Source organism: Saccoglossus kowalevskii, chromosome 12 (assembly GCF_978046115.1).
Source record: "Saccoglossus kowalevskii chromosome 12, keSacKowa6.1, whole genome shotgun sequence".
NCBI classification, from domain to species: domain Eukaryota; kingdom Metazoa; phylum Hemichordata; class Enteropneusta; family Harrimaniidae; genus Saccoglossus; species Saccoglossus kowalevskii.
This window is the reverse complement of record NC_140652.1, coordinates 22,491,425-22,516,638: the sequence shown is the minus strand read 5'-3', so window position 1 is coordinate 22,516,638 and position 25,214 is coordinate 22,491,425. Positions and strand designations below refer to the sequence as shown.

Genomic DNA, 25,214 nt, shown 5'->3' with positions numbered 1-25,214 from the left:
ACGCCTGTATTACGCAAATTGTTCAATTCTAAATTAGGTGATATAATAACTGAACTTATCGGCAAAGCATTGAAAACATATTCAATTGAAATATTCACTGTGTGGATTTGCTAGTGTGAAAAATAAGCAGTCCGTGGTTGTAACATATATTTTTGTATACACATCGAATACAAAACCCGCTGCTTTCATGACTCTCAAGATAACTGTCCATTAGGTTGACTACCTTACATTGTACCACAGAATCGAAGGTTATACAGCTGATGGATATAATCTTACATGGATTAGCTTACACTACCTATTTATTTGTTCATTGTCTATTTATGGGAATGGACTTCTCCAGTCTGAACAACACTTTGAGGTGGTCTTGACTTGATTACAGAAATAAGCAAATATCTTTAGTATCAGTTAAAGAATTATCATCCTTGAAATGTTCAACAAAATTATAAATAATGTCAGCGGTGATTGGTTCTTTTTTACCACTGGTTTACCAAACATACATTTGGCTGATTTACAATAATGAACGAATGTTGGGTAGGTGCAGGAATACCTGCTGTGTTATGCATTCATTATGCATTGTGTTTTGTTCGCTTGTAATAGCATCTGGGCTATCCGTTGATTCTTCTATCCTGAATCGGCCAAAGAATGCGGTGAACACGGTGAACAAAATGTAGATGTTATTTGCTCTGTGGCAATACGTAGAATGACCACCACTTGTACATTATGTAACACCGTCCTTTGATGTACAGCACGGCGCCCTCCATGAAGCTACGCTCTCTGTGGACCACCGAAACAGCAATTTCTCGCTACACTGCGTGACACAATGTATCGCTGACAAAATATGCTATTTCTTATCTAAATGTTTAGTCATGTAAGCAATAAGCTGATGAATGTTGTAGCAAGTATCTTGTCTATTTTGTTTAAACATCAAATGACAACTCTTTGCTTACAAGATTCAAACTATTTTCAGAGAAAGGGTGTACTAATTAAATGATTTTCCTCGGGAGTGAGAAGGGCCTGTCTCTAGAAACCGAACCGACGCCGATATCAAACAAGAACACAGCATTTTTGGAGAACGTAAACATTATTTTCTATTATAATGACTAAAATTGTGTTTTTGGCACAGGCCAATCCATACTTAGCAACCAGTTCAAAACAATGACAATTATCCATTTCACATCTACAAAACAGTTCACACATCCATACTACATTTATTTTGTTGACAGTTTGTTGATGGGTGTGTCCCTATACCGTATTTATAACAATGTTGTTTCAATAGCCTGGATCTAGCCATTTATGCTTGCAGCTATCTTTACAGCTTGGTTTTTGTGCAATACGAAAAGTAAATTCTAGTGTAAATTAATTACCAAGCCATAGCATCATCAACATAATTTATTCTGTGTTCAAATTCAAGACCAGTTTTTTTATATGCAGAACATTTGAACTCTGGGCATTTAAACTATGCAATTTTTAGCAAAACTGGTTAACTAAGCTTCCTGGTTCCAGCCACATAGAAGCTTAGTGGTCCATCCTTCCGTAATATGTACTGTTTGGAGTAGTTTAAATGAAATATTTGTGTGAAACATGAACTAAAAAACTATGTTAAAATGCACTCATGAATTCACAAAGTGATAGATGTCGTGATGCAAGAATGATATTTTGTTATCCAATATATAGAGTTAATACTTCTTTAAATATTTAAGTCCGATACCGTCTGTGAAATAATTGGCGATTTATTTTAAAACATGTCATTACTCCCTCTGTCATGTCATTTTTCTTTATTTTATACACATGCTTTCATGATTTCCAAGAGCCAATCAGTTTTTACATTTGTTTTTAAAGTGCGAACGTGATTGCATTATTTTTCGCATGAGCCAATCCGGTCCCAGCTGTTTATACATAAATGGAGTCACAACTCTATCTATACAGATCTCTATCCACATCCAGTTCGTTTGTAATGAAATGTTATTTACGTGCAGTACATTGCGTTGTTGAAGTCACGTCACACCACAGATAACTAGAACATTGAAACGATCATCAGGAAATTTCGTTTTTCAGGTCATTACCATAAATTTCGAGTCCCTCAAGTTTATTCTAAAAACTGTAGTCGCACCAGAGATAACCAGGGCATTGAAACGTTTGTTGTGAAATTCACGTGCATTATTTTTTTCAAGTCACCTGCCATGAAATATATTTTTAGAGTCCCTCAAATTTGTTTTTGACCTTTGTCTCTTATTCTCTAATGGTGTCACTATCCAATTAACTGCAGTTATTTTCGCTGTAACTTACGAAACATTTATCTATGTTCCTGAAGAATGTTTCCAAAATGTCTGCCTAATCATGTTTTCAATGGAAGAATCATATATATCGGCAGGCTGAAATACAAATGATTTCACTCGCATGAGTTATATAAAACGAAATGGCAAAGCAAAGACGATTCGCAAGCCAATCGATTTTTCCATTTGTTTTTAAAGTGTGACAGATATTGTATTATTTTTCGCACAAGCCTATCCGGTCCCAGCCGTTAATACACAAATCGAGTCACAACTCTACCTATATAGATTTCTATTCATATCCAGTTTATTTATGTGATATTTCACAAATACAGTGTATCTCTCTTGTTGTTGAACGATCGTTACTGACCTTGTTGTAGTTTGTACGTTGCCTAATGTCGTATCCCAGTTTCAACTGGCTACTCGCGTTGGTGTATAGTTAGGAACACGCGGATTAGCACGAACTTTAGGAAAGGGGGGCAATACTGCCAGGGGCGACACCAAAGCGAAGATGAGTCTTTCTGTGCATGCATGACATTGTATCTGTAGGATTGACTGGTGTGAATTCATGTTTTCAAATGTATAAGCAATTGTGTTGAAACATACTATTGCCCACCAATATAAATTACTCATGTGTTACTCAAATAGTATAATTCTAAATGTGTTAAGAATCCGCCAAGAGCCGTGGTCGTGTCAGGCCACTTTGAAAGTGAAGTTACAGATATTTTAACTCCGGCAGTTGACCCAATTGCATACTAAATATCTGAAATTATCGGCAAGCAATTGAATACACTTTCAATTATTCACATTTACTAAGCTAAACTGAACAATATCAGTTCACAGCACATTTATATATACCATATATTTCGTAACTATATTTCTATCATTAGAGCTATAAAAATATATATTATGTTTATATAGATATTCAATCAGTAATGCTCAACACCAGAACTTTTTCTGGGGAAACAAGAATTGGTTCCTTTGTATTGAATAATACAATAATAGTCTAGTTATGTTCATTGGTAATTGCGTAACTACTGAGAGATATATTATTACATAGCTTCACATAGGTTTATAGGATAAACTTCTTCAGTCTAAAGAAGTGAAGTGGTGTTGAGTTGTGTTTGTCGTAATTGTTGTTGCCGGAATTGGAAAGTTTCTCATTTTGTCAGGTTTTTTCCCCCAGATATTGTGTAATATGATTAATATTATTGTACCAGAAACTATGACAACAACGTCGGATTATTTATTCGACTATCGGGATGAATATCACCAAAGTTTCCAAACTATGATGAATTACGGTTTGAGATTCAGAGAGCTTCGTTACAGAGAAGATTCGATAAAAACGATTGACAAGTTACAACTAAAATCATGCAAAGAGGTGCACGTTCTCTCTATTGGATCTGGGAATTGTAAGTTTCCACAATTGTTCATTTTATGCGATTATTTGTGCATAACAAAAATCAGCGAATCCATGTTTAACTGTCAAATGCTTTTGAGTTGTTTGTGTCCAGTTGTATTTCAATTCATTCAATTATGTTTTATTCAACCTAAATAGATTATTAAGTGTTACCTACAAACGTCGTCATGCTGATCGACTTTTAAGTTCATTAGAAGATCGTTCGCAATTGACATTGTGTGCAGTGTAAATTGACTTTACTTTACTTGAGTTCAAAGACAATAGATAGTAAGGGTTACAAGGGTTATGCAGGAGAACTGACAGTTTCTGTAAAGAGGAAACAAATGAGAAATGTCACAAAATATAACGATCCCTGGAAAATCACATGTCTGATTCCGATAATGATATTGAGAGAAGATATACTGTACTATCACTAAATATCGCCCTTAACACATTTAGGTGTTTATTACATTATATTTACTACATTTACACTTACGTTATTCCTCTTGTTATAATATTTAAGTTGATGCCACTGATATACGTATATATTAGTTATTACCTTTGTAAATGTTCTCATATTACCAGGTTCTGCTGATCTTCATTTTATTAATGCATTGGTGGACAAATATACTTCAATACATTATACCGTGGTAGAACCAGTACCTGGTCGATTAGATGAATTTAAGAGGTTAATTGAACCCCATAATGATAAGTGGAATAGAGTCTACTTTAATTTTCATGTTCAAAGTATCGCCGAGTACCTTGAAGAAGGTGGTACAGCTGATAAGTATGACTTCATACATGCCTGTCATTCTTTTTATTACTTTGGTGATGCTGGAAATACACTCCACAATTTATATAACATGCTCAATATGAATGGAATACTTCTAATAAGAGCTGTGACAGGTTTGTAATCTTGTCTCTTGAAATTACACAAATCACGCCACCTATGTTTTATCAAGCTTTGCCGATCATAATGAATAAATACGTGTTCATACATTCTTTATTTATCAAATATCATGTGCTATGTTTTCTCTATGCATGTACAGTTGTGTGTATTTGCCGCTAATTACACAAACATAATGTGTTCGATCTATCAATCGAATGAACTGTGCATAATCAGTATATATGATTTTTTCAATATAATTGTAACTTATAGCCATATTATTGTATTACACAGGCGAAGGATTTTGCAAGTATTGGAAATACAGAAACAAGTTCCAATTGTACAGAAAGCACATAACAGGAATAGATGCTAAAAATCTAATAAATCTCCAGTTCCCTGATGCTCCTATTGAGATAATACACGGCTCTGTTAAAGTCACTGTCACTAAGTGTTTTGACAAAGATTCAAGGGATGGTAATAGAATGCTAGATTTCATTAACGAAATTGTAAATTTTAGGAATTCACGACCACCAGATGAGGTTGAGGCGAGCTTGAAATATTTGAGGGATGAATGTTGTTATTTTAAAGAAGATGAAATAATGATTGATACTGGTGAAGACGACATCATAATTTGGAAGAAATGAATAATAACTTAGTAACATGTACGTGAAAGACAGAAGTCATTATATTATGTTTTGATTTTTAAATCAGTAATTAATTCTTCAAAATAATGTTTAGCGATGTGGCATCCAATGAATTTTAGAGAATACTGTAGAATACTTTATTTTCGCTGAAAAGGCTTTTTGCTTGGAATTTATTTTCACTGATTTTTGATGCGCTTAGTGTGGAAAAAAAAGTATATTCGCTGGATTTTATTTTCACGGAATCATCCTGTCATCGAAAATAAATTCCAAGAGAAAATAAAGTATTCTACAGTAGTTTATAATAACAGGTGATATGAGTAGACCTGTTGGATAGTAATGCATGAAATTTACATTTTCCAACATTAGGGTTTGACATTTTAAATCAGGGAGGGTTTTTAGAGAATTTTGTGGAAAAATTGTTGTGTTACAAACACCGGATTTCATGTGGTTGCAATCAGTCTTACTAACAGGATTGGAGAATTTATCATCTTTCGCAACATGGCCATGTCATTGATGTACATGAAAAAGAGCATAGGGTATAAATGTGAATCTTGTGATATTACATTCACTAATGCACATTCGTGGTCACCGATGACGACTCTTTTTCGGTGGTCAGAACGGTGCACAATATCTGCGCACGCATGGGGAATAGAGTCTCAAGCGATCATAACAATGCATGCTAAAATGCAATGGCTCATGGGTAGAGGCATGTTTGTAAACAACAACACGCTATGGCCATCTAGAGTATGTGCAGGTGACAACTTTTTGCTTTAAGATTGCCGTAAATATGACAGTGTTTAAAATCAGAAGACTGGGTATTGCTAAAGGGCTTTGTAAACGTCATCTGATGACAAAGTGTTAAAGGGAGATAGTCCGGCAGCGTCTTGATGGATATGATTTGTTGATGGGGAACTTATGTTGACTTTGAAGAAATTTAAATTCAATCGGCTCGTGAGCAAGTTGCCACACCACAGGACATTGGGAGTTGTTCTGAGTTCCCCCCTCACAACATGCATCTGTTGCAAGGTGTTTCGTACACAATTGAGCTAGTCTTATTATCTACGTGAATATCCAGAAATAGACAAAAACAATCAAATTTAATATTTTAAAATTTATTCTTAAGAAGCACAACCCCTGTAACATTCTACACCCCATATCTCTTTTGTTGCAACAAAAAATTAAATAATCAGATGAAACAAACTCCAGCCCTTAAAAACTGGGAAAAAAAATTAATACTTCAATTCAAATTTAAGTCTCAAAGCAGTAGTGTTTTGGGATCTTATCCCAATATATTAAATTGTTCTTTGTTTCAACTTAATTAGTAAAAAAAAATAAAAACTGAAATACAAAATCATAAATAAACAATGTGTAGTTTTTGAACTGCATTTTATAAATCTGCAATGTCCCTTGATGAATCGAACAAGCTTACACATGAAATACTGTAGAATACTTTATTTTCGCTTGGAATTTATTTTCGCTGTAGGGATGATTCCGTGAAAATAAAATCCACCGAATATATTTTTTTTTCTATATTTCACACTAAACTCATCAAAAATCAGTGAAAATAAATTCCATACAAAATGCCCAAAAAGCCTTTTCAGCGAAAATTAATTCCAGCGAAAATAAAGTATTCCACAGTATTATGTATTGGAGCTTGTTATAATGGTCAAACTAAACTAAAATTGTGAAGAAATGTACAGCTCAACAAAATTTTGTTGGCAATTTGCATACAAGGTTTAACCTTTCCCCACCAGACTTTCTCACCCAAATTTTTCTGAACTTTGTTTCTTCTATTCTTCAATATTTCTGGAAATGAACCCTAATTTTAGAGCCAACTGACAAAATTTTCAATTATCAGTTTTTAATCAAAAGAATTAGCTATTTTTGTACAAATTTTCTGAAGGAAAGTGCAGACTATGAACAGAATTATTTTGTGAATTTGTGATGAAAAGAGGGAACTGGTGGTAAAAAGGTTAATGGGAAAACACAAGATGAGATGATCTATTGTCAATAAATCTGTAAACAGAATTTGTTTTGTGAATTTCTCACTTTATGTAGTCTTTAAATTTATATCGACTGAGTAGCTGTGACTTTAATAAATGTAATGATCTGAAATTCGTAGTAAAAAAAAAACTTGAGGATCTTTTTCGAAATAAACATGAAACTTATTAATACAAACAATTTAGAGTAAAACAAAATCAAATTAAAAATTCTCAGGTTAAAAATAAAACTTAACTTCAAATTCTGAATGAAATACAATTCTGTACCAACTACCTTCAAATAAAGTCAGTGAAAAATTTGAAACTAAAATACAATCCAAAACTATTTAAAAGAAAATTTGTATTTTAAAAATTTGAAATATTATTAGTTTCAATTACTGGACACTCCAATTGTAGCAAAAAATATATTAGAAAAAAAAAAAAAGATGTTTCAATGTTATCGACTTTAACATTTTTATTTTTACATGTTTACTAGTTTTAGCAAAAATAGACAAATATTTTAAAATGGGAGAAACTGAAAAACCACTATCTCCATTTAAAATGTCAAATCTGAATTTAAGTCAAAAAATATTATCAAAAAATAAAACGTTATCACGGTATGTGATTATTCAAAAAATATTTTATTATTTACAAATCAACAAATTAATGATGAAGGATTTTTATGAAAATATTTTTGAAATTTGAATTTAAATTAGATATGGTTTGTTAGTAAATAAAAAAATAACTTATTACTATAACACCAACTGATATCTCTTGAAAAATGTTTCCCAAATGATGAATCCGTGAGGTTCAAGTCTCTTTGTCAGCTATTCAGAGTCCAAGGCTGAAATACCATGCATATTATTCAGATTGTGTGACCAAAATATAATGGAATATCACCACAGAGCACCATTTTTTTAAAAATAAACTTTTTTGAAAAAAAACAACAAAAAAACGAACAAATTACTAAACTTTGTTGAAAAATCAAATAAAAAATATGCTTAACTGATTTTTTTTTTCATCATGTTAAACAAAAAGTAGAACAAATTACTAAACTTGGTTGAAAAAGAACTGAATTGTTTTTTCTTCATGACTTCTTGAAAAGTACTGTTTCCTTCAAAATAACTCCACCCACTAAAATAGTTAAAAAAATGTAAACATCAAAAACATTACAAAATTTGAAATTTCAGGTTGTTGTTCACAACTTAACTTCAGTATCAAAAAACGAGTGCACTTTGATGCAATAGTTACAAAATAAAAACTATTTAAAAAAAAAAATATCCATTCATTTCAAGCAGCGACTAAAATTAAAAAAAATAAATCTTAACAAAAAATTTAAAATTAAACGAAGGTTAGATAAACAAAATCTAACCAATCAAAAACTAAATTGTAAACACTTATACAGTAGCCTGTGAAAGCCATACTGTGATTGGTTTATTACAACCAATGAGAAGCACCATTATAGAAGGAAAAATAATATTGTAATTGTTTATATACAGGGGCAAGGGGATTAAATTAAAAAGTTTAAAGGACGACAGTCTTTACGCCGCATCCTGTTTGATATGGGACTCATAGCGACGTATAAAACGCATGTAAAATACATTGTTTATTTACATGAAATTCGATCACACGCTGCGCGACGACCACCACGTTTTAACGCCACAAAATGTCAGTCCTAAGAATGTTAGAATACAGTCTCATGATACTGCAAAAATAACAATAACCTTTTAATTTAGTATTCAACCAAATACTGTAAATGCATTAATTATTCACTGGGTTTTGATTTCGCCATTAAGCGAAAGCTGCTAAATTAAATCCACATGGAATTTACACTACAGCGTTTCATGATAAAATTCATGAATTCAAAACCAGTAATTATGTTCAAAATTGGAAAGTTAAATACTAATGAACAATAATGCTTTCATAGTAGGTGAATCTAGCAAATGTACTGATGAATTAAGATAAGTTTTATTAATCAAGCAAAAGAAAAAAGGGGACATCCAAGTCAGCCAAATAATAATATTTCAGTACTGTACTGGTGTTTGTTGCGAGCATAAATCTCTCCATCTATCTCTCTCTCAAAAAAAATAAAATGTAAAAGAATCATATGAGAATCAAGTTTCTATGTACATGAGCAAATATTAATATAAATATTACAATTTTATACAATTTGAAAAATAAAATAAAATATAACTTTTATTATACAAATTCAAAAGTCCGAAAGTTTTGAATTCACGTAAAGGTGGGTTGTCTTACGCTTGAGGTGGTTGCTTAAAACTTTCGGAGAACTGTGGAAGTGCTAGTCTTCGAGATGTTGTGAATTTTCCGTTTGCTGGAAGGTTAGCCGGGACGTGCTGAAATGCTGAGGGTCCAATCACCTGTGGAGCGTTATGCTGAAGCAGATTACCAGTGTTCGCCATAGAGTACATGTTTGGAGTATGGAAAAAGCTGCTGTTGTTCAGTTCAGTGTTAATCAAAGGTGTTGTGTTTAACGTTGTCGCAGGAGACATTTGTGTGCGCGGTGTGAATAGCATGTTTTGATACGATTTGTCACCTGGTGTTAGAGACTTAGGGCTGTAGGTTTCTGATGGCATGATGGGGCTCATACCAGCCATTAGAGCAGCCCTGTTATGTGCACTAATTGGGGTCGACCACTGTGCCACTTGTGCTTGGGTGAATGAAAATGGCACCTGGTTGATTTGATTGGGATGCGATGTTTGGTACATTGGAACAGAAAGATGAGCCATCGATGTTTGAACCCTGGATGACATCGGCGTTTGCACAAACGTTGTGGTAGTCGGTAAATGCACGATGTTGCCGTTAGTTTGGGGAGCTTGCAGTAAAGATAGCTGCGTCATATGAGGCATCTGTAGGATGGTGTTAGGCATACTTTGCATCGTTGTTGGTACCAAAGGCAGTGCAGTAGTTGGGATGGAATTCATCGCCTGAGCTGGCTGAGCGGGTGCGGACGATACAGGCGTGTGTTGATTGGAAGCCCCCTGTAGCAGTTGGTTAAAGCTGAAGGAAAACATGGAGTTGTTAAAACTGAAATCAGACGGGCTAGTACTGGTGTTCATCCCTCCATGTGGCAACAAGACAGGACTAACTGAGTTCACTTTGGTTGGTGCAGTCTGTTGAGACATGCCAGCTAACATTGCCTGAGCCTGACTATTCATCAGAGACTGAAAGTGACTTGGTGACGCACTTTTACTGCGTTTTCCAAAGACTGGGTTAGGTGACACAATCGGGAGAGGAGATTCCCCGCTACCGAATGCTCTCTCTAATTCCGCCATACTGCTCAGAGAGCTAGGACGACTCATAAACCTTGCGGGGGAGTTGCTTGAGCTTCGATTATTCAGCAACAGATGTAGAGGCGACTGTGAAAAAAGTAGACTTGTCTGAGAACTCTCCGCTGAACTGACGCTAGGAGTCTCTTTCACTTGTTCAGAAGCGAGAGAGCCTGGAAGTTCAGGCTTTGGTAAACATGTTGTCACGGTTTGGTCATTCTGAGCTTGCACCGTCTTTGGTGCGTCGTCATGTTTGGTGTCCTCAGTATGATCTTCCTGCAGAGGAACTGCAAGCTCCAAGTCTTTTGCATCAAATTTGCTGTCTACTGGAGAGGCATTCTTGCTGCTGTTAACACTATCAGTTGGTGAGCTCCGGAATTCTGGATCATTGTGCAATACCCGTAGAGGGGACGGTTTATTCCCAAGTGCGACTGAGCTACGTCTGCGGCTAAGTATAGCTGTAGGCATTTTAACAAGTTCGTCAGTTTCTGGTCGGTTTTCCTGTGGTATGTCACATACTTTCTGTACATTGACATGTGTCTCTTGTAACAACTGAACGCCATCAGTTTCATCGCGACCTGTGTGCAATTGAGACGAATCCGCTGCTGTAAACATCACACTACTTTCTTTTTCTTGATTAACCGCCATGCCGATTGGTTGTGCATCTACCTTGCTTCTCTTTACCACAGGCTGATATTCAAATTCCTCACTCGCATGATGTTTTTTTGTACGCTTACTTCGCCTTGTGACAAGCGGCACTTGCGAAACAGGTTTGTTTAAACCATCAACAGTGATTATTGTCTGTGTTGGGAACGTGAATGAGCCTGAAACCGAATTGAACTGAGTAACTGGGACAGTTACAGTTTGCAGTTTTCCAACATTTGAATTAATGATGCCACTGATTCCAGAACCTGGAACCATTACTGACTGTAACATTATCTGCTGTAGTGGTTGTTGTGCAACCGTAGAGTCCGGTTTCGGTAATATTTGTTTTGTTTCCCGTTGTTGTTGTTGTTTTTCCTGTTCCATATTGCATATTGCCAGCAGTCGGGACATTGTCGGTGTGTTCAGCTTTTTCAAAGATTCAAACTCTGCTTGTAGTTTAGCAGCTGTAAAAAGTAAATAATAAATAATTAAAATTTGTCAAATAAACTCAATTTGAAAATAAAATGTAAGGGTTTAATGCCAAAGTCAATTTTTACCAATTAAACCTGCCTAACCACCTCTAAATTTTGAGCAAGACTTGTAGACAATTGAAAAAAATATGTATATATTGGTCTAAAATCAACTACAATATTTTAGAAAAATGTCCGTTTAAATTAAAGCCAACAAAAGTTTCTTCTTTTACAGTAATTCAGATACTTGCCAAAATGTACCATAACTTTTTCTACCAAAAATTTGCTTTGCCTGTTTTTATGCATTTTCTGTATATATTTTTTTTTATCCTTGGGGGCGGACATTCGGGTATTTTCACTGCCTGGCAACCCTCGCGATGAAAACAAAGACCAAAAACTCGCAGAAAACGGTACTTTGCGATGGTTGTTGAGAGTCCCCTGAACAGTGTAACAAGATTAGCTCTACGTGTGTAACATATGAATTTGATTGTTCTGAATTACTTCAAAGTTGAGTTTGTGTTGTTTTCTCGAGTTTTCACCAGCTCCACCGGCGTTCCACAGCAGAAAGAAATACGTGGTACAGTGGTGCGCGTCTTAGCAACGTAGAACGTCCGTGACGTAGCTCCGCCCCCGAGGATAGATAATTTTGGACCAAATTGACCCATAATTTCTTGTTAGCTGGAGATCTCGAAAAAATATGGAATAAAATGTTGGCTTTGATCTATGAAAAAAGCTAACTTTCAGGATCACGAATTAAACACAGAAATTGACAAACAATTATGAAATCAGACAATTTTGTGAGGAAGTAATTCTCAGGAAAATTATGTAGTAAGTGTTGAATGATAAAGTTACTATTGAAAACAATGAAATTCCATCAGCTCACCTTGTTCAGGATCTGCTTTGCTGGGAGAGCTTGGTGCTGACGAACATAATTTACTACGTTCCTGTTCCACCACTTCACAAATGGACTGAAATGAAGCGTGCCTTTGAAATAGACGTTGTCTGTGCAAGTTAGACGCTGGTCTGCGTACTTTAGGGTTGTTGTTTTCCTTCATGACATTAGGCTCTGTATAAACAAAAGATTGACATAGGCTGTCACTAGGGGGCAGTGTTTACATTGCATATATTTTTACATGAAAAAACAAATAAATTGTTCTGTATTTAAGTTTGGGAAAAGGAAATACTCCATGAACTGTACAATATGGTAAATAATACAAGCCTATTAGTAATCAATTTTTACAGTAATGCCATACTGTAAAACACTTTATTTTAGCTGGTATTAATTTTCGCTGAAAAGACTTCTTGGGTGTTTTGTATGGAATTTATTTTTCACTGATATCTGACGAGTTGAATGTAAAATATAGGATTTTAGGTATATTCGCTAGATTTTATTTTCACTGAATCATTCCTTCAGCAAAAATGTATTCCAAGTGAAAATAAAGTATTTTACAGTATTGAAATGAGCAATAGTCGATGGGTCTCTATGATTTGACAAGGCATTATGTATGATCATAAAAAGATCAAACATTCTGATACTTACCAGAGGACAGATCTACTATAAAGGTGAAATTATTTATAACCTCGCAAAAAAAAGTGTTTCAGGTCCAAATATTTTTCAAAAAAAAAAAAAAAAGAGGTTTCATTAATGTATCAACAGAGGGCGATGTGCATGACGTATGAAATAAGTGAAAAAAAAATTGCCTCGTACTTCTGATGGAGTGCATGGTGAAACGTAAAATAAAATTTTCTTATGTAGTTCAATTTAAGACTATAACAGACTGAGCAATTACAGAGATTCCCCTTCTCAAAATTCAAATGCACACTTTTGTTACAACTTGAAATGAAAGTAGTAAATTTATATCTTTGCTTACCTTTTAAAACATTTAGATTTTCAGATGTTGCAGCCTCTTCTGTAAAACAAGAATGATAGAGTTAGTTAATTTTGGTAGGTGTGACAAATACTTGGTATGAGAAGCAGTGGTTTAGGGAATACGCTTTTACCGGTAAGTATTCTTTACAGAAAGAACGAGGAGGGTGGGACATTCGGTAAATTAATAATACCTTGCATGTACTTATGTAAATGACATTGTACTAGTATTTCAATGTTCCAAATGATTTATTTAAGCGTCAATTACTGTAAAATACTTTATTTTAGCAGGAATTACTTTCCGGTGTTTTGCATGGAGTTTATTTTCACTGATTTTTGATGAGTTGAATGTAAAATATATGAAAAAATGTATATTGGCTGGATTTTATACCCGGTACATGCAATAGCTGTGTTATTGTCAGGACATAGAATAGAGTGAATGTTGTAAATATTTTGCAGGGATAACACTAACAACATTTTAATTCTAAAACCATGACAAAACACTACGGTACTGTAAAATAGTTTATTTTCGCTGCAAATAAAATCCACAAATATACCGTTTTTTTTTTATATTTTATATTCAACTCATCAAAAATCAGTGAAAATAAAGTCTTTTCAGCAAAAATTCCAGCTAATATAAAGTATTTTACAGTATACAGCATAATACCAATTTCTTTTAAGTGTTTTGCAATTAAATACAACAAGCCACTGCAAAGATACACCACCCATGCTCTGAACTAATGCTCTAACAACAGTTTCATGTACAATGCGTAAGAAGACAAAATTATAGATTTTTACAGTAGAAATATTGAAATTCCCTTTACACCAAAGTAGTAGTGGGAGAGAGAAATTGGGACAATGATTACATCACCACCTAATAAAGCATGTCTACAAAATAGTAAAAGACTGACACCCACAGGATTAAAAACATGTTACAACTCATTACTCAGTCACCCGTTAATGGATCTTCTGATCTTATATAAAGGTGTTATGCAACGTATCTAAATTAAGTGTGAAACTATAAAGTGGAAATTGTGAAACAGCGTATTGTAAAATTGAATACATGTTTTACAGTGGGGCACAATCGATGATTCATCCGTTGAACGATGCGAGAATGCAATATGCATGACGCCTAAAGTTCACACATTCTGGTATTTGTGGGGATATTTTGTCCTGTAACAATAAATATTATACCTCAATGTTTGCCCAGTTTTTGAACTTCAAGGACAGCCGTTTTGTACTCTCGGAAAGTATCGGGATGTGCAACTTTTTCTTGCATCTAATGAGTGAATCCAACAGGATTAGTGTCCACACACATTATTATGCAGTGTTCTCCCCAGGAATTTAAACCACTGTGGCGGACTAATTTGCATATAATTTGCATATCATTTACATAATAATAGAGATTGACCAAAAAACATTTACACCCACATAACAAACATATATTTTCAAAAACAATGTGGCACATATTTTTATATTTTATTTGTTTCATACAGTGTTACAAACACTATTCTTTTGGGATATTAATGAGCTCAGTCACAGTGCAAATATTTTTTCTATTGGAGTCAAAATATTACGTTTCACAATTTAGAAGAGTTTGAATTTAAAAATGAAAAATTGTCGAATCGAAATGCAAATGCTGCAGACTATTAAAAACAAACAAACAAATAAATTGTAAAAGGTTAAATGAAAACGCATTTGAAACGTTTCAGCCAGGAATATGTTCTTGAATTTCATGATCTTATTTACTATTCGTACCATCAGCTTCTACAACGTTTACATTTACAGTAATGAACGAACAAATAAAACTTCCAAACGATCATCAAAGTTACGACGTGACTTAACTTACTTCGCGATGTTATACACCGGTTATATAATAATTCCTATTACAGTCATGCCATGCCAAAAAATTTTTTCTATATGAAATAATCGTAAAATTTGAGCGATTATTTTTGATCACTTCGATGAAAAACACAGACCGCCATGATAATTGTGACGTATTAGTTGACCGGCATGTGTGCTTTGACCCGATGGGTCAAAGCGCCATTAACCAATTAGAATACCGCATGGTAATGCCAGCAGAACCCGAAGTTTTCCGAATGGTAGTGATCATAAAAATTACATTGCGGAAGTGAAGTGATGTCCTAGCACGATGTGTTGGTATGGATTTCAGGTGAAAACTGCATGATGGTTTTCGAAATAGGTGATATTGATAAGCAATTTTTAAAAGGTAAAAGAAGTCTTGAAAGAAGAGTTTTTACATGATTCGCGATGATAAAAGTTCAAATGTATTTTACCCAATCACGCAATAAACACGTTGTTTTTTTCTTGAGTAGAGTAAACTGATCGTGAACTCCGTTTTGCCCATGTTATATCGGGGTGGAATTAATTTGGAAAAATGTTAGACTGCGTCGATCGTCAAAGTATTTACTTACGAACAAAGAGGTGCTAATTTTACAAAATTAACTTGTATTGTTTATAAGCCATTACCGCATCGTGCGACTACGTCTATTTTTTACAAATTATAATCCACAACTGGCAGGATGCGTGTCGGTCGGTACGTCGGACAATAGTCCTGGTCGGAAGCGTGACAAAATTCCTGATAGCTACGTATTTCTTTCTATATTTCGTAATACAGTTCACAGGATGAACAATGAAAAAAGCACTGTGGCGGTCTTACTTATCACCGTGGCGGCTCGGGACCAGCGGCGGGCAGGAAAAGCAGCGTGGCGGCCCCGCACACAAATTGAATGCTGGGGAGAACACTGATTACGTACCGTTTGACATTCCGGTCCCTGGTTCCGGACCGACCCATTTAAATGCTGGCTTTCTACCTCTAGCCTCCGTCACGTGCACCTTCTTAATGAGGTTTAAACTTGTTAATATATTAGCTATATCGTAAAGTCTTCGAATTTTCGCTGCAAAGCAAAATTAAGAAACGTATATGATATATTTATATGAATATTGAATTTTAAGAACTTGGAAAATAATATTGATGTGTCATTTTAATATTAATTTTGTTGTGTACAGAGAACCAACAGACTCACAAAACTTTTTGCATTTAATTTAAGAGAAAATACTCGTGTAAAAAATAGCATTTTGAGAAATTCTCAAATTATTCAAGTTCATAGAGCAAACTGAAGTGCATACTTTATATTGAGCAATGTGTTCCCAATAGTTAAATTCACCTGTCTGTTGGTGATGACATGTTTTTAAATAATTCTTAGTTTAAAATAAGTGGTAAAAGTGGCAACATTTTCGAAAACTAAATTTTAAAGTACTTTGCCTTCCCAGTAAACAAATTTTGATCACAGTGATGAAAAAATGAAAGAATTCCGTTGTCACTTTATCACAAAACTTGATTTGATCTTGGTAGTTTAAACTTGCAGATCCATTTAAAAATTCAGCGATAAGATCAGATCAGATCATATACTAACTGGTCAATGCGAGAACGTGATCTAATGTTGTGGTCTCGCGCAACTTATCACGTACCTATGGTGAAGTAGTGGTGCCAATAAGGGACGACGTCAAAAGATCGATGTCGGATAAAAAACTTAATTCCTTTAGTTTTTTTCCAAACCCCCCTACTGAAACTTAATTGATAAATATTAGTCATGGCGTCAGACTACATTTACCATTAAATACAAATTGATAATCGGACAGTAGTATTGCATAGCAGTTGGTTGTCGGGTGGGTGTAAAAAGATTTTACAAATGCACCTCATTTGACGCACAGATTTACACTTGAACCAAACCATTTTTCTGTTTTTTTTCCCTTTTCGGTTATTTCTGTCCATGATTGGATAGAAAAAAAAACGAACTACAAATACTCCAAGATTTTTTTGACTTCATTAAAAAATAAAATTTTTGTTTTTGTAGGATGGAAACTTTTTGAGGTCAAAAACCCCCACCCCCAAACTAAAGGAAATAAGTTTTTTTTATCCGACATCGATCTTTTGACGTTGTCCCTAATGTAATTGACATGTCTGCACAAGTTGCAGGTGCTGATGTACAGGAGAGCCAAATTCTTTCAATCAGCATTATCAACTTGTTAACTCTAAACTAAGCTGTACAAAATTTAAACTGGAACAGCTTTTTAGAAATTCACATTGATGTCTCTCATTTACATGCAACCAGGGCATTAGCCAGCCACCAGTCCACCCACCAAACGAACTGGCAACTTTGATTTTGGACTGACATCTTTTTCCCATTTTTTCCTATTGTTCTTTGATAATTTTACCAAAATATATCCAAAACCATCTTCATTTTTTTACCATTTGGGTGCTAAGTCAACTTTTGTCAATATTCACAAATTTTAAAACACACACAACTTTTTTTTCATAATTTGTTCTAAAATTTTCATTAAGACTTGTTGCCAAATATGTTCATCTGGATCAAAATTATCAAAATATAAAAAAGTTATGGCGTTCAAAGAGGTAAACTTTTCACCACCAGACTTTCTCGCTAAATTTTTCTGCCCTTTTTATATTCTTTAATATTTCTGGAAATGAATCCTAATTTTTGAGCCAACAGACAAAATTTTAGTCATTTTCAGTATTTACTCAAAAGATTTGGGTTATTTATGTCCAAATCTTCTGAAGGAAAGTGCAGACTATAAACAGAACTATTTTGTGAATTTGTGATAAAAAGAGGGAATTGGTAGTGAACAGGTTAAGGCGATAAGTCACAAAATGCTTATACCTGTGAACGTTGTCAAATTATTGTAAAATTTAAAGCAACATTTTTCTTAGCAGGGGAAGACGGTGACACAATATACTGTAGAATACTTTATTTTCACTTGGAATTAATTTTCTCTAAAGTTATTATTCAGTGAAAATAAAATCCAGCAAATATACTTCTTTCCCTATATTTTACATTCAACTCGTCAAAAATCAGTGAAAATAAATTCCATACAAAATAAAGTATTTCACAGTATTCAACAAATTAATCATGCACAGAACAATAATCACTATCTTTCCCAAGCAACATGGAATAAATTTTAATATGGATAAAAATAGTTTTAAGCTTACTTTTAAACTTTGAGTTTTCGTTAATTTCATAATTAATATCACCGATAAGTATTCTAGCTGCGATATCTAATGACACAACTTTTGTCTGTGGAGAAAACAAATAAGATTTATTTATTATTTCACATGGAATTACAAGGGACCTTTAATGTTGAACTTGTTTCACACAATAAACATAAAACACATGGAGACCATTACCAGACTGCTTTGATACCCTTGGAAATAGTAAAATATTTTTCCATCAGTTGGGGGTATTTTTAGAAAACGCTGGTTTTGAAACTGATGTCTCAGAATATTCAAGTTCAAGGCATAGCGTAAATTGTTCTTAAAAATGTTGATCAAGAAATGTAAACCGATGGGAAATTATGCACATTTTGTCCCAAATTACCAAACAATCATAGAAAAAATATATGTGCAGAATGTTATAGCAGAAAAATACGGGGTTAATTGCAGGTACAAGTCCAATTTGACGTACCTTAGAGACTAGAAACAACATAATAAACTTCTGGCTCATCACACCAAGAGATTTGTCTTTCCGATTATTGACTGTTGGTGTAAACAGAATAGTGAATAAACATACATAAATTACAATGAACACTCAGTAATTTTGGATGAATAAAAAGTTGTAAACTTCTTTTGTTTTTAAATGAATATTGGCAGAATTGAACTACTGTAAAATATTTTCGCATGGAATTAATTTTCGCTTATTTCGCTGAAGGAATGATTCAGTGAAAATAAAATCCAGCGAATATGCCTTTTTTAAAATATATTTTACACTATACTTGTCAAAAATCAGTGAAAATAAATTCCATACAACCATATGAAAAGTCTTTTCAGCGAAAATTAATTCCAGCTAAAATTAAGTACTTTACAGTATATGTAAAGGAACACTGAATATAAATTCAAAATAACAAAACTTACATTTTTCCAGCCCATCTTTGGAGTTACAAAATCTTAATGGCATATTTTCAGATTCTGTTGGATGTAGTGGTTCCTTTTTCGATTTGAGATCCTCCCCAAAGTTGAACTCTCTCTCCTCTTGCATTTTCTTGAGATGCTGTATTTGACTGGCATAGTTTTCAGTTTCACCCAAATTCTAATAGAGAATTGGTATCAATTAATTTGTTATTATGCAAATTGTAGTCATTCATCAACTGGTTAAAAAAAATACCCCTTTCTAAGTCATATGATAAAGTTAACATTGTTTTTATGATAAACAATTATTATGTTATTATTATTATGTACAACAAATCCATAATTATTCATTGGCCAAGTGAATGTGCTCAAAATAGTGAAAATAAAAAATAATAGAAATGAACGCTTGTAAAGAACAATAGCAATTCCTGTGTAGCTGCGATTTTTACTGGGAATTCAATAAGAAATCATATCCCCCTGCATTAAAATAAAAAAAAACCAAAAACAAAACAGTAACAAAACAGAACTTACTCTAAGTTTTGTTAATGTATCGAGTAGTTTCACTTTTCCATGCCAGATGTATTTATTTTTGGCAAACCTACTAACAATTTCAACACTTTCCAAGACATTTACAATATCATAGATTCTTCTTCTTTCCACACCTTCAGGAGACAAAACATGCAATGTTAGTTACAACAAGGGAGGACTGTAGGGCCCAAGAGACTGTTATAGTATGTAAACACCCTCATGCGGCATTATGTGGAAATTGCCCGGTGACGTTCCTGTTCAGACTTGTCACTCAAACTACTGTAAAATCTGTATTAGAAGCCGTGGCTTCTATTAAAATGGTACAATGCAACAGAGGGGATGCGGCTTCTATTAGAGCATCTACACATATGTGAAATGATGATTTTTTGGTTCTCAATTGTACAAAAGGATTGGGTGCGACTTCTATTAGGGATGCGGCTTCTAATACAGATTTTACAGTACTACTATTTCCTGCTTATTGGTGACCCATTTCGCTCATGATTGGTTGATCGGTGTATGACGTAGTTTGAGTCACAAATAAATGACTCTTTATTAGGCCCGAGAACTGTCGGCAGTCTAGGAGTTTATATGGAGAACGAGTTATTTCGGTTTTTAAAAATCTTGATTTTCAGACTAAAGTACTTCAGTTTTCAATTTGATGACAGGTATTAATTAGTAACTACCTTTAAAGCCTCATTTTCTCAGTGAAATTTGACACATGTACATATTTTTTAATGTCTAATGATTTCAGTATTAGTAATTAGGTTTGCCAAGAATAAATACATATAGCCTATTTCATTGACTAAATTTAAAAAAAAATTGTTTTCACTCTATATTTTACATAAATTTTGTCAGAATTGTACATCCAACATTTTTTTTTTCAAATGGATGCTTTTAGAGTTGAAATCCTGCTTTTAAATATAAAATTTGCTCAACAAGATGTAAAGTGAACTAGAGATAGTTTAATTCTAAAGGAGTGGTTCAGAAAAAAAAATCTAGTGGAGACAGGTGCGTAATGTACTAAAAACGTGTCCAATATATGAATCACGCCTGTCATTAGAAGGCATTTGACAGCCACCTGATATCGGTTTGTGAATGAAAAATAGCATAATGCATGAATGAATGAATCTAAGTAACTTGGTTCGTCTGTCAATCAGAATCACTGACAGGATGTCTGCTTATTGAATTAAATCGACAATGTCCTTACAAGCTAAAATGGCACATGCTCATTAAAGATTACAAAACAGTAATAAGATGTACAACTAGTATATAAACCTTAGAAAGAATATCAGACTACGAATTCTTAAGCTAGTTATACTAGTTTTAGGATTAAATTTACATATAGTATACTAGTATATCACTTATAATATAAATCTCTGGAATACCTACAAATTGAAATCAAGCAATCAAGTATGTGTTGGTCACGTTCAATTTATTGTTTTATGATTTTTATTAAAAGCAGAACAAATACAATGATTGACCTTTTGAGCTCTATGTTTTTTCTCTAATTTTTTTAAAATCATTTTGAACTAAATCAACATAATTTTTCTACTGGCTACAGGTTATTGAAATAAATTTGTGAAAAATGTAAAAAATTTTTGTGTGAATGTGATAAAAGTTTACTTCACAAATTGAATTAAAAAATAACTCCGAGTAAAATACAAGTAAAAGAAACTCTGAATAAATCAAAGCAACCATACTTACTAAGTTCATGTGCTACAACATCTAAACTGATTTCATTATTCAGAGCTGGGTTCGGATAATCAGGAAAACGAGATAGAAACCTGTAAAAATCATTCACACTGATTAAAAAACTGGGAATTTCAAAGTTTTGCCTCAAGACAATAGTGTATACTTTTCCACAGATGATTACATACATAGAGAAGGAAAACACAGTACCTTTGACACAGAAGTCCTAACGATTTTTCTTTTCTACTAACAGGCTTGCAAGTATCGTCGTAAACTTCTTCCGAATCTGACTGTTCCTCTTTCAATTTTATAGCGTTCGAAGGTGGACATTCGGCGGTGTACATTATTGGATCATGAGGAAATAGTTTTTTTTTTCGGTTGTCTCTTTCTCGAATAATTGGACTAGCAGCACTTAGAAGAATTTTCAAATTCGTTGTAGGGGTGACAGGACCAACGTTGGTAGCTTCAGTTGGCTTTGTTGGGGTTGCTGGCACGTATTTACCATCCACGATTTTTACTTGAGGGGTTGGATGGTACATGTCTACTGTGTTAGTCGACATCTGTATGGCTGGTGAATCAACTGTCGACTGGTGTTTCACTGCAGAAATGTGATTGTCAGTATTTTGTTGGGGCAAGGTATTGCACGTCCCATTGTCTGTTTCATCACCCATCGACGATGCAAACAAGACACTTTTTATCGCCTCTGATTCATTGTCCCTGTGTGGTTCTGCATCAGAATCAGAATCTGGCGTAGTAGGAATGAATCCCATTGGCAGAAATGAACATTGCGTTGTCTCTTCCATTTTGTGTTGCTACCTGTTGGCAAGAATAAATTGAAGAAATAGATCAGGCTTATTTCTAATACAGATGTGTCAATTTTTGTGAAGTTGTAACATGCACAACTTTACATACAGTAATTGCAAACTACAAATACATTAGATCCACACAACTAAGCCTAATAAGGGCACACAGAGCCCATACACATGGATATCAATAGAAACAGTGTTGAGGGGTTTTAAAACAAGTCAGAACACGCTTGTTCATGAATATTAAATGTCTGTTTAAAAGGAAAGCCAAATCATTGGCATTTAAATTCAGTACAGTGGTTTAAATAAATAGCTTTTCCAGTCAATTTAAAGATGGGCAACAACGAAAATGCAGGGATTATTTTGCTATTTCCATGGCAACACTAATCCCTGGAAAAGTGTGGCCATGGTGATTTTGTTAGAAAAAGAAACAAATGAAAACTAGTACCATAAAATTGTACAAACCTCAAACTGTAAAATATTGTTACTGTATCTAGATTTTTTTTCCAGATTTTTGATGCGTTTCTGTCTAATCCATTTTCACTAGTTGGTGATTAGTTTTATGCAAAAATGAATTTTGAAAGCAGGGCAAGCATGAATATTATTCAAAATAAATAAAACAAACAAATAAGATGTGTTAGGAAATTTAAGAGTCTGAGATTGTGGTAAGGTAGAAACACGATTCTGATTTCCAACTCACAATTTTATTACCTCCTGTTATAACATGTGATCCATTTCATTTGACCTGACCCAGATAAGAAGCCATGCTAGTGCCTGGGGGTCAGTTTACAGTCTGGGTTTTACACCAATTGGCACAGATCTGATAATGCAGTCTTGAGTTGTGAACAAATAATGTCACCACGTTGTTATTTAATTTAAACTCGGCTACAGTTAAAAATTTTTACCAACTCAAGAACTATAGAAAAAAATTGTTGTGAATTCCCTTCAAAGAGAATCTTAGATTGTTACATTGCCATGAATACCATCAAAAACACATTTGTGTTTGTGTTTGCTTTTAAAATTACAGTGAATCTTATGCATACAAATTTAGTATGCTTGGCATCTCAGGGATGGTTGTTTAAATATGTAATCAACAACAGATGGTCTGCTATGAAATGTACTATGGCACTATACAAATGCTGAGAGCCAAATTTGAAGACTGAAGTTTAATTTATGAATTATAAATATTGTGAACAATTGAATTCATCGATTTAGGTGGTTATTGAGAGATAGATAAATCTTTTCCCCAAAATTTACCCCATATACGGTAATACCCAAGCTGGTGTGAAAACCATAGCATAGTGCGATTAAAAAGTTGGTAAAAAAAAATTGTTTTTCAGTCAAAAAAACAACAACATTGAAATGGTTAAATATGCAAAAACTCCCATGAATGTAATTTAAAACGACAGATGACGATCGTTTTTTCCGGAAAACTCTGTAAACTTGTCTTAAAGTTCTTAAACTTTTGAACTTCAAAGTTCAGTTCAAGAAAAGTTAGAGTTCGACTTTCTAAAACACTGGAGTTTTGATTGACACTCGAAATGGTAAGTTGGAGTACTAAGCAAATTCATCGATTTGAATTGCAATACGAGTCGATAAAAAGCCAACGATACTATAAACGGTAGTTGTTTACGCCATCTGGAATTCTCCCTCCATTTTCTTGAGATCGACAATACAACAATGAATGAAATCCAGCGACCGAGTTTCTTTTGACCGCGATGTAAACAACGTCAGAAATTAGACGAAAAAATATCAAAGTTACCAGAAAAAATACAGAAAAAACACACAAAATACTCATCTTGTGTGTCACGATGAAAGAATTTAAAAATTATAGATCACACAAAATCGCGAAACAGCTGATCACCTCTATCGTGCATAGAGTGACATTGTTTGGCTTCAACCAAACCAGGCACTCAGTCAAGGGTCACCCAAAAAACCATAAGAATATAAAACGACTGTGACAGCGTTGGTTTATATCGACCACACGACGCGAAAAAAAAAAGCTTGATAAACATCATTGCTTCAAAAATCTAAAGATACTGACCTCAAAATTAGCAACAATCGCGATAGGAATATGGCATTTTTTGCGGGAACTTCTCGAGCTCGCTGCAACCTGACCTGCCGAGTTTTGAATTTGGCGCGTCATCGCGGCCCGGGAACGTGTATACAACATTCGTGACATAAATGTTCTCTACTATCAGACACCATGCAGACACAAAGTAGCAAAATGTTTTAATTGAGATAAAAATGCAAGTTCACAGGCGATTCATTATTAATTTAGTTCATGTTTTATAATCATGTATCAAATACTTCTTTCAAAAAAACTCAGACCAATGTCCAAACAAACACGGATGAACCTTGGGGACCAGCAATCAAGATCGTACGGGACAGTGGTTCATGGCGCGTTGATCTGGATACCTTTTTTTCAACAAAGTTATTTTCGCGCAAATTTGAGCAACGAACATTATGCAAATAACAAAAACATTCTTGCAACTAAACTAAAACAAAATCACAGTCAAATATATGTGTTTCAAATTCATTGGTAGACTGACCTTCAAACGGCATGTATCGGAATGCAGTACATAGTTTATCGCTCTTGCCCCCTGAATTGTGAATGGCTTCCATTTTGTTGTACAAACAATAGCCATTGCGGGAAAACACAACTGCAATAGGACGCTTTTACCACCAATTAGAACGGTGACAACAACTCGAAAATAAAGAACGACAAATTTAAATGGTACTGAAATTTTCTAGATGTTAAAATGTTCAAATAGTTTGGCAGTGCCACTAGTATTTATTCAAG

General features: G+C 34.1%; 1 protein-coding gene across 1 annotated transcript; it reads right to left on the bottom strand.

Annotated features, from left to right (window-relative positions):
• Window positions 1–9,124: 9,124 nt before the first annotated feature.
• Window positions 9,125–24,541, bottom strand: LOC102803531 (uncharacterized). Its single transcript, XM_085505967.1, has 11 exons — window positions 24,456–24,541; window positions 21,816–22,421; window positions 21,621–21,700; window positions 19,920–20,050; window positions 19,395–19,569; window positions 18,949–19,019; window positions 18,477–18,561; window positions 16,225–16,365; window positions 13,452–13,490; window positions 12,464–12,646; window positions 9,125–11,574 (listed from the first exon to the last, which is right to left on the bottom strand). The coding sequence occupies exons 2-11, from the start codon at window positions 22,406–22,408 to the stop codon at window positions 9,431–9,433; spliced, it is 3,642 nt and encodes a 1,213-aa protein (XP_085362093.1). The 5' UTR covers window positions 22,409–22,421; window positions 24,456–24,541; the 3' UTR covers window positions 9,125–9,430.
• Window positions 24,542–25,214: the final 673 nt, after the last annotated feature.

Coding starts and splice junctions, on each gene's coding strand:
- LOC102803531 (XM_085505967.1), bottom strand. CDS start 22,408: ATGGAAGAGACAACGCAATGTTCATTTCTGCCAATGGGATTCATTCCT. Junction 21,701..21,815: donor TTAGGACTTCTGTGTCAAAG/GTACTGTGTTTT, acceptor TGATTTTTACAG/GTTTCTATCTCGTTTTCCTG. Junction 11,575..12,463: donor CAAAGCAGATCCTGAACAAG/GTGAGCTGATGG, acceptor TACTTTTTACAG/CTGCTAAACTACAAGCAGAG.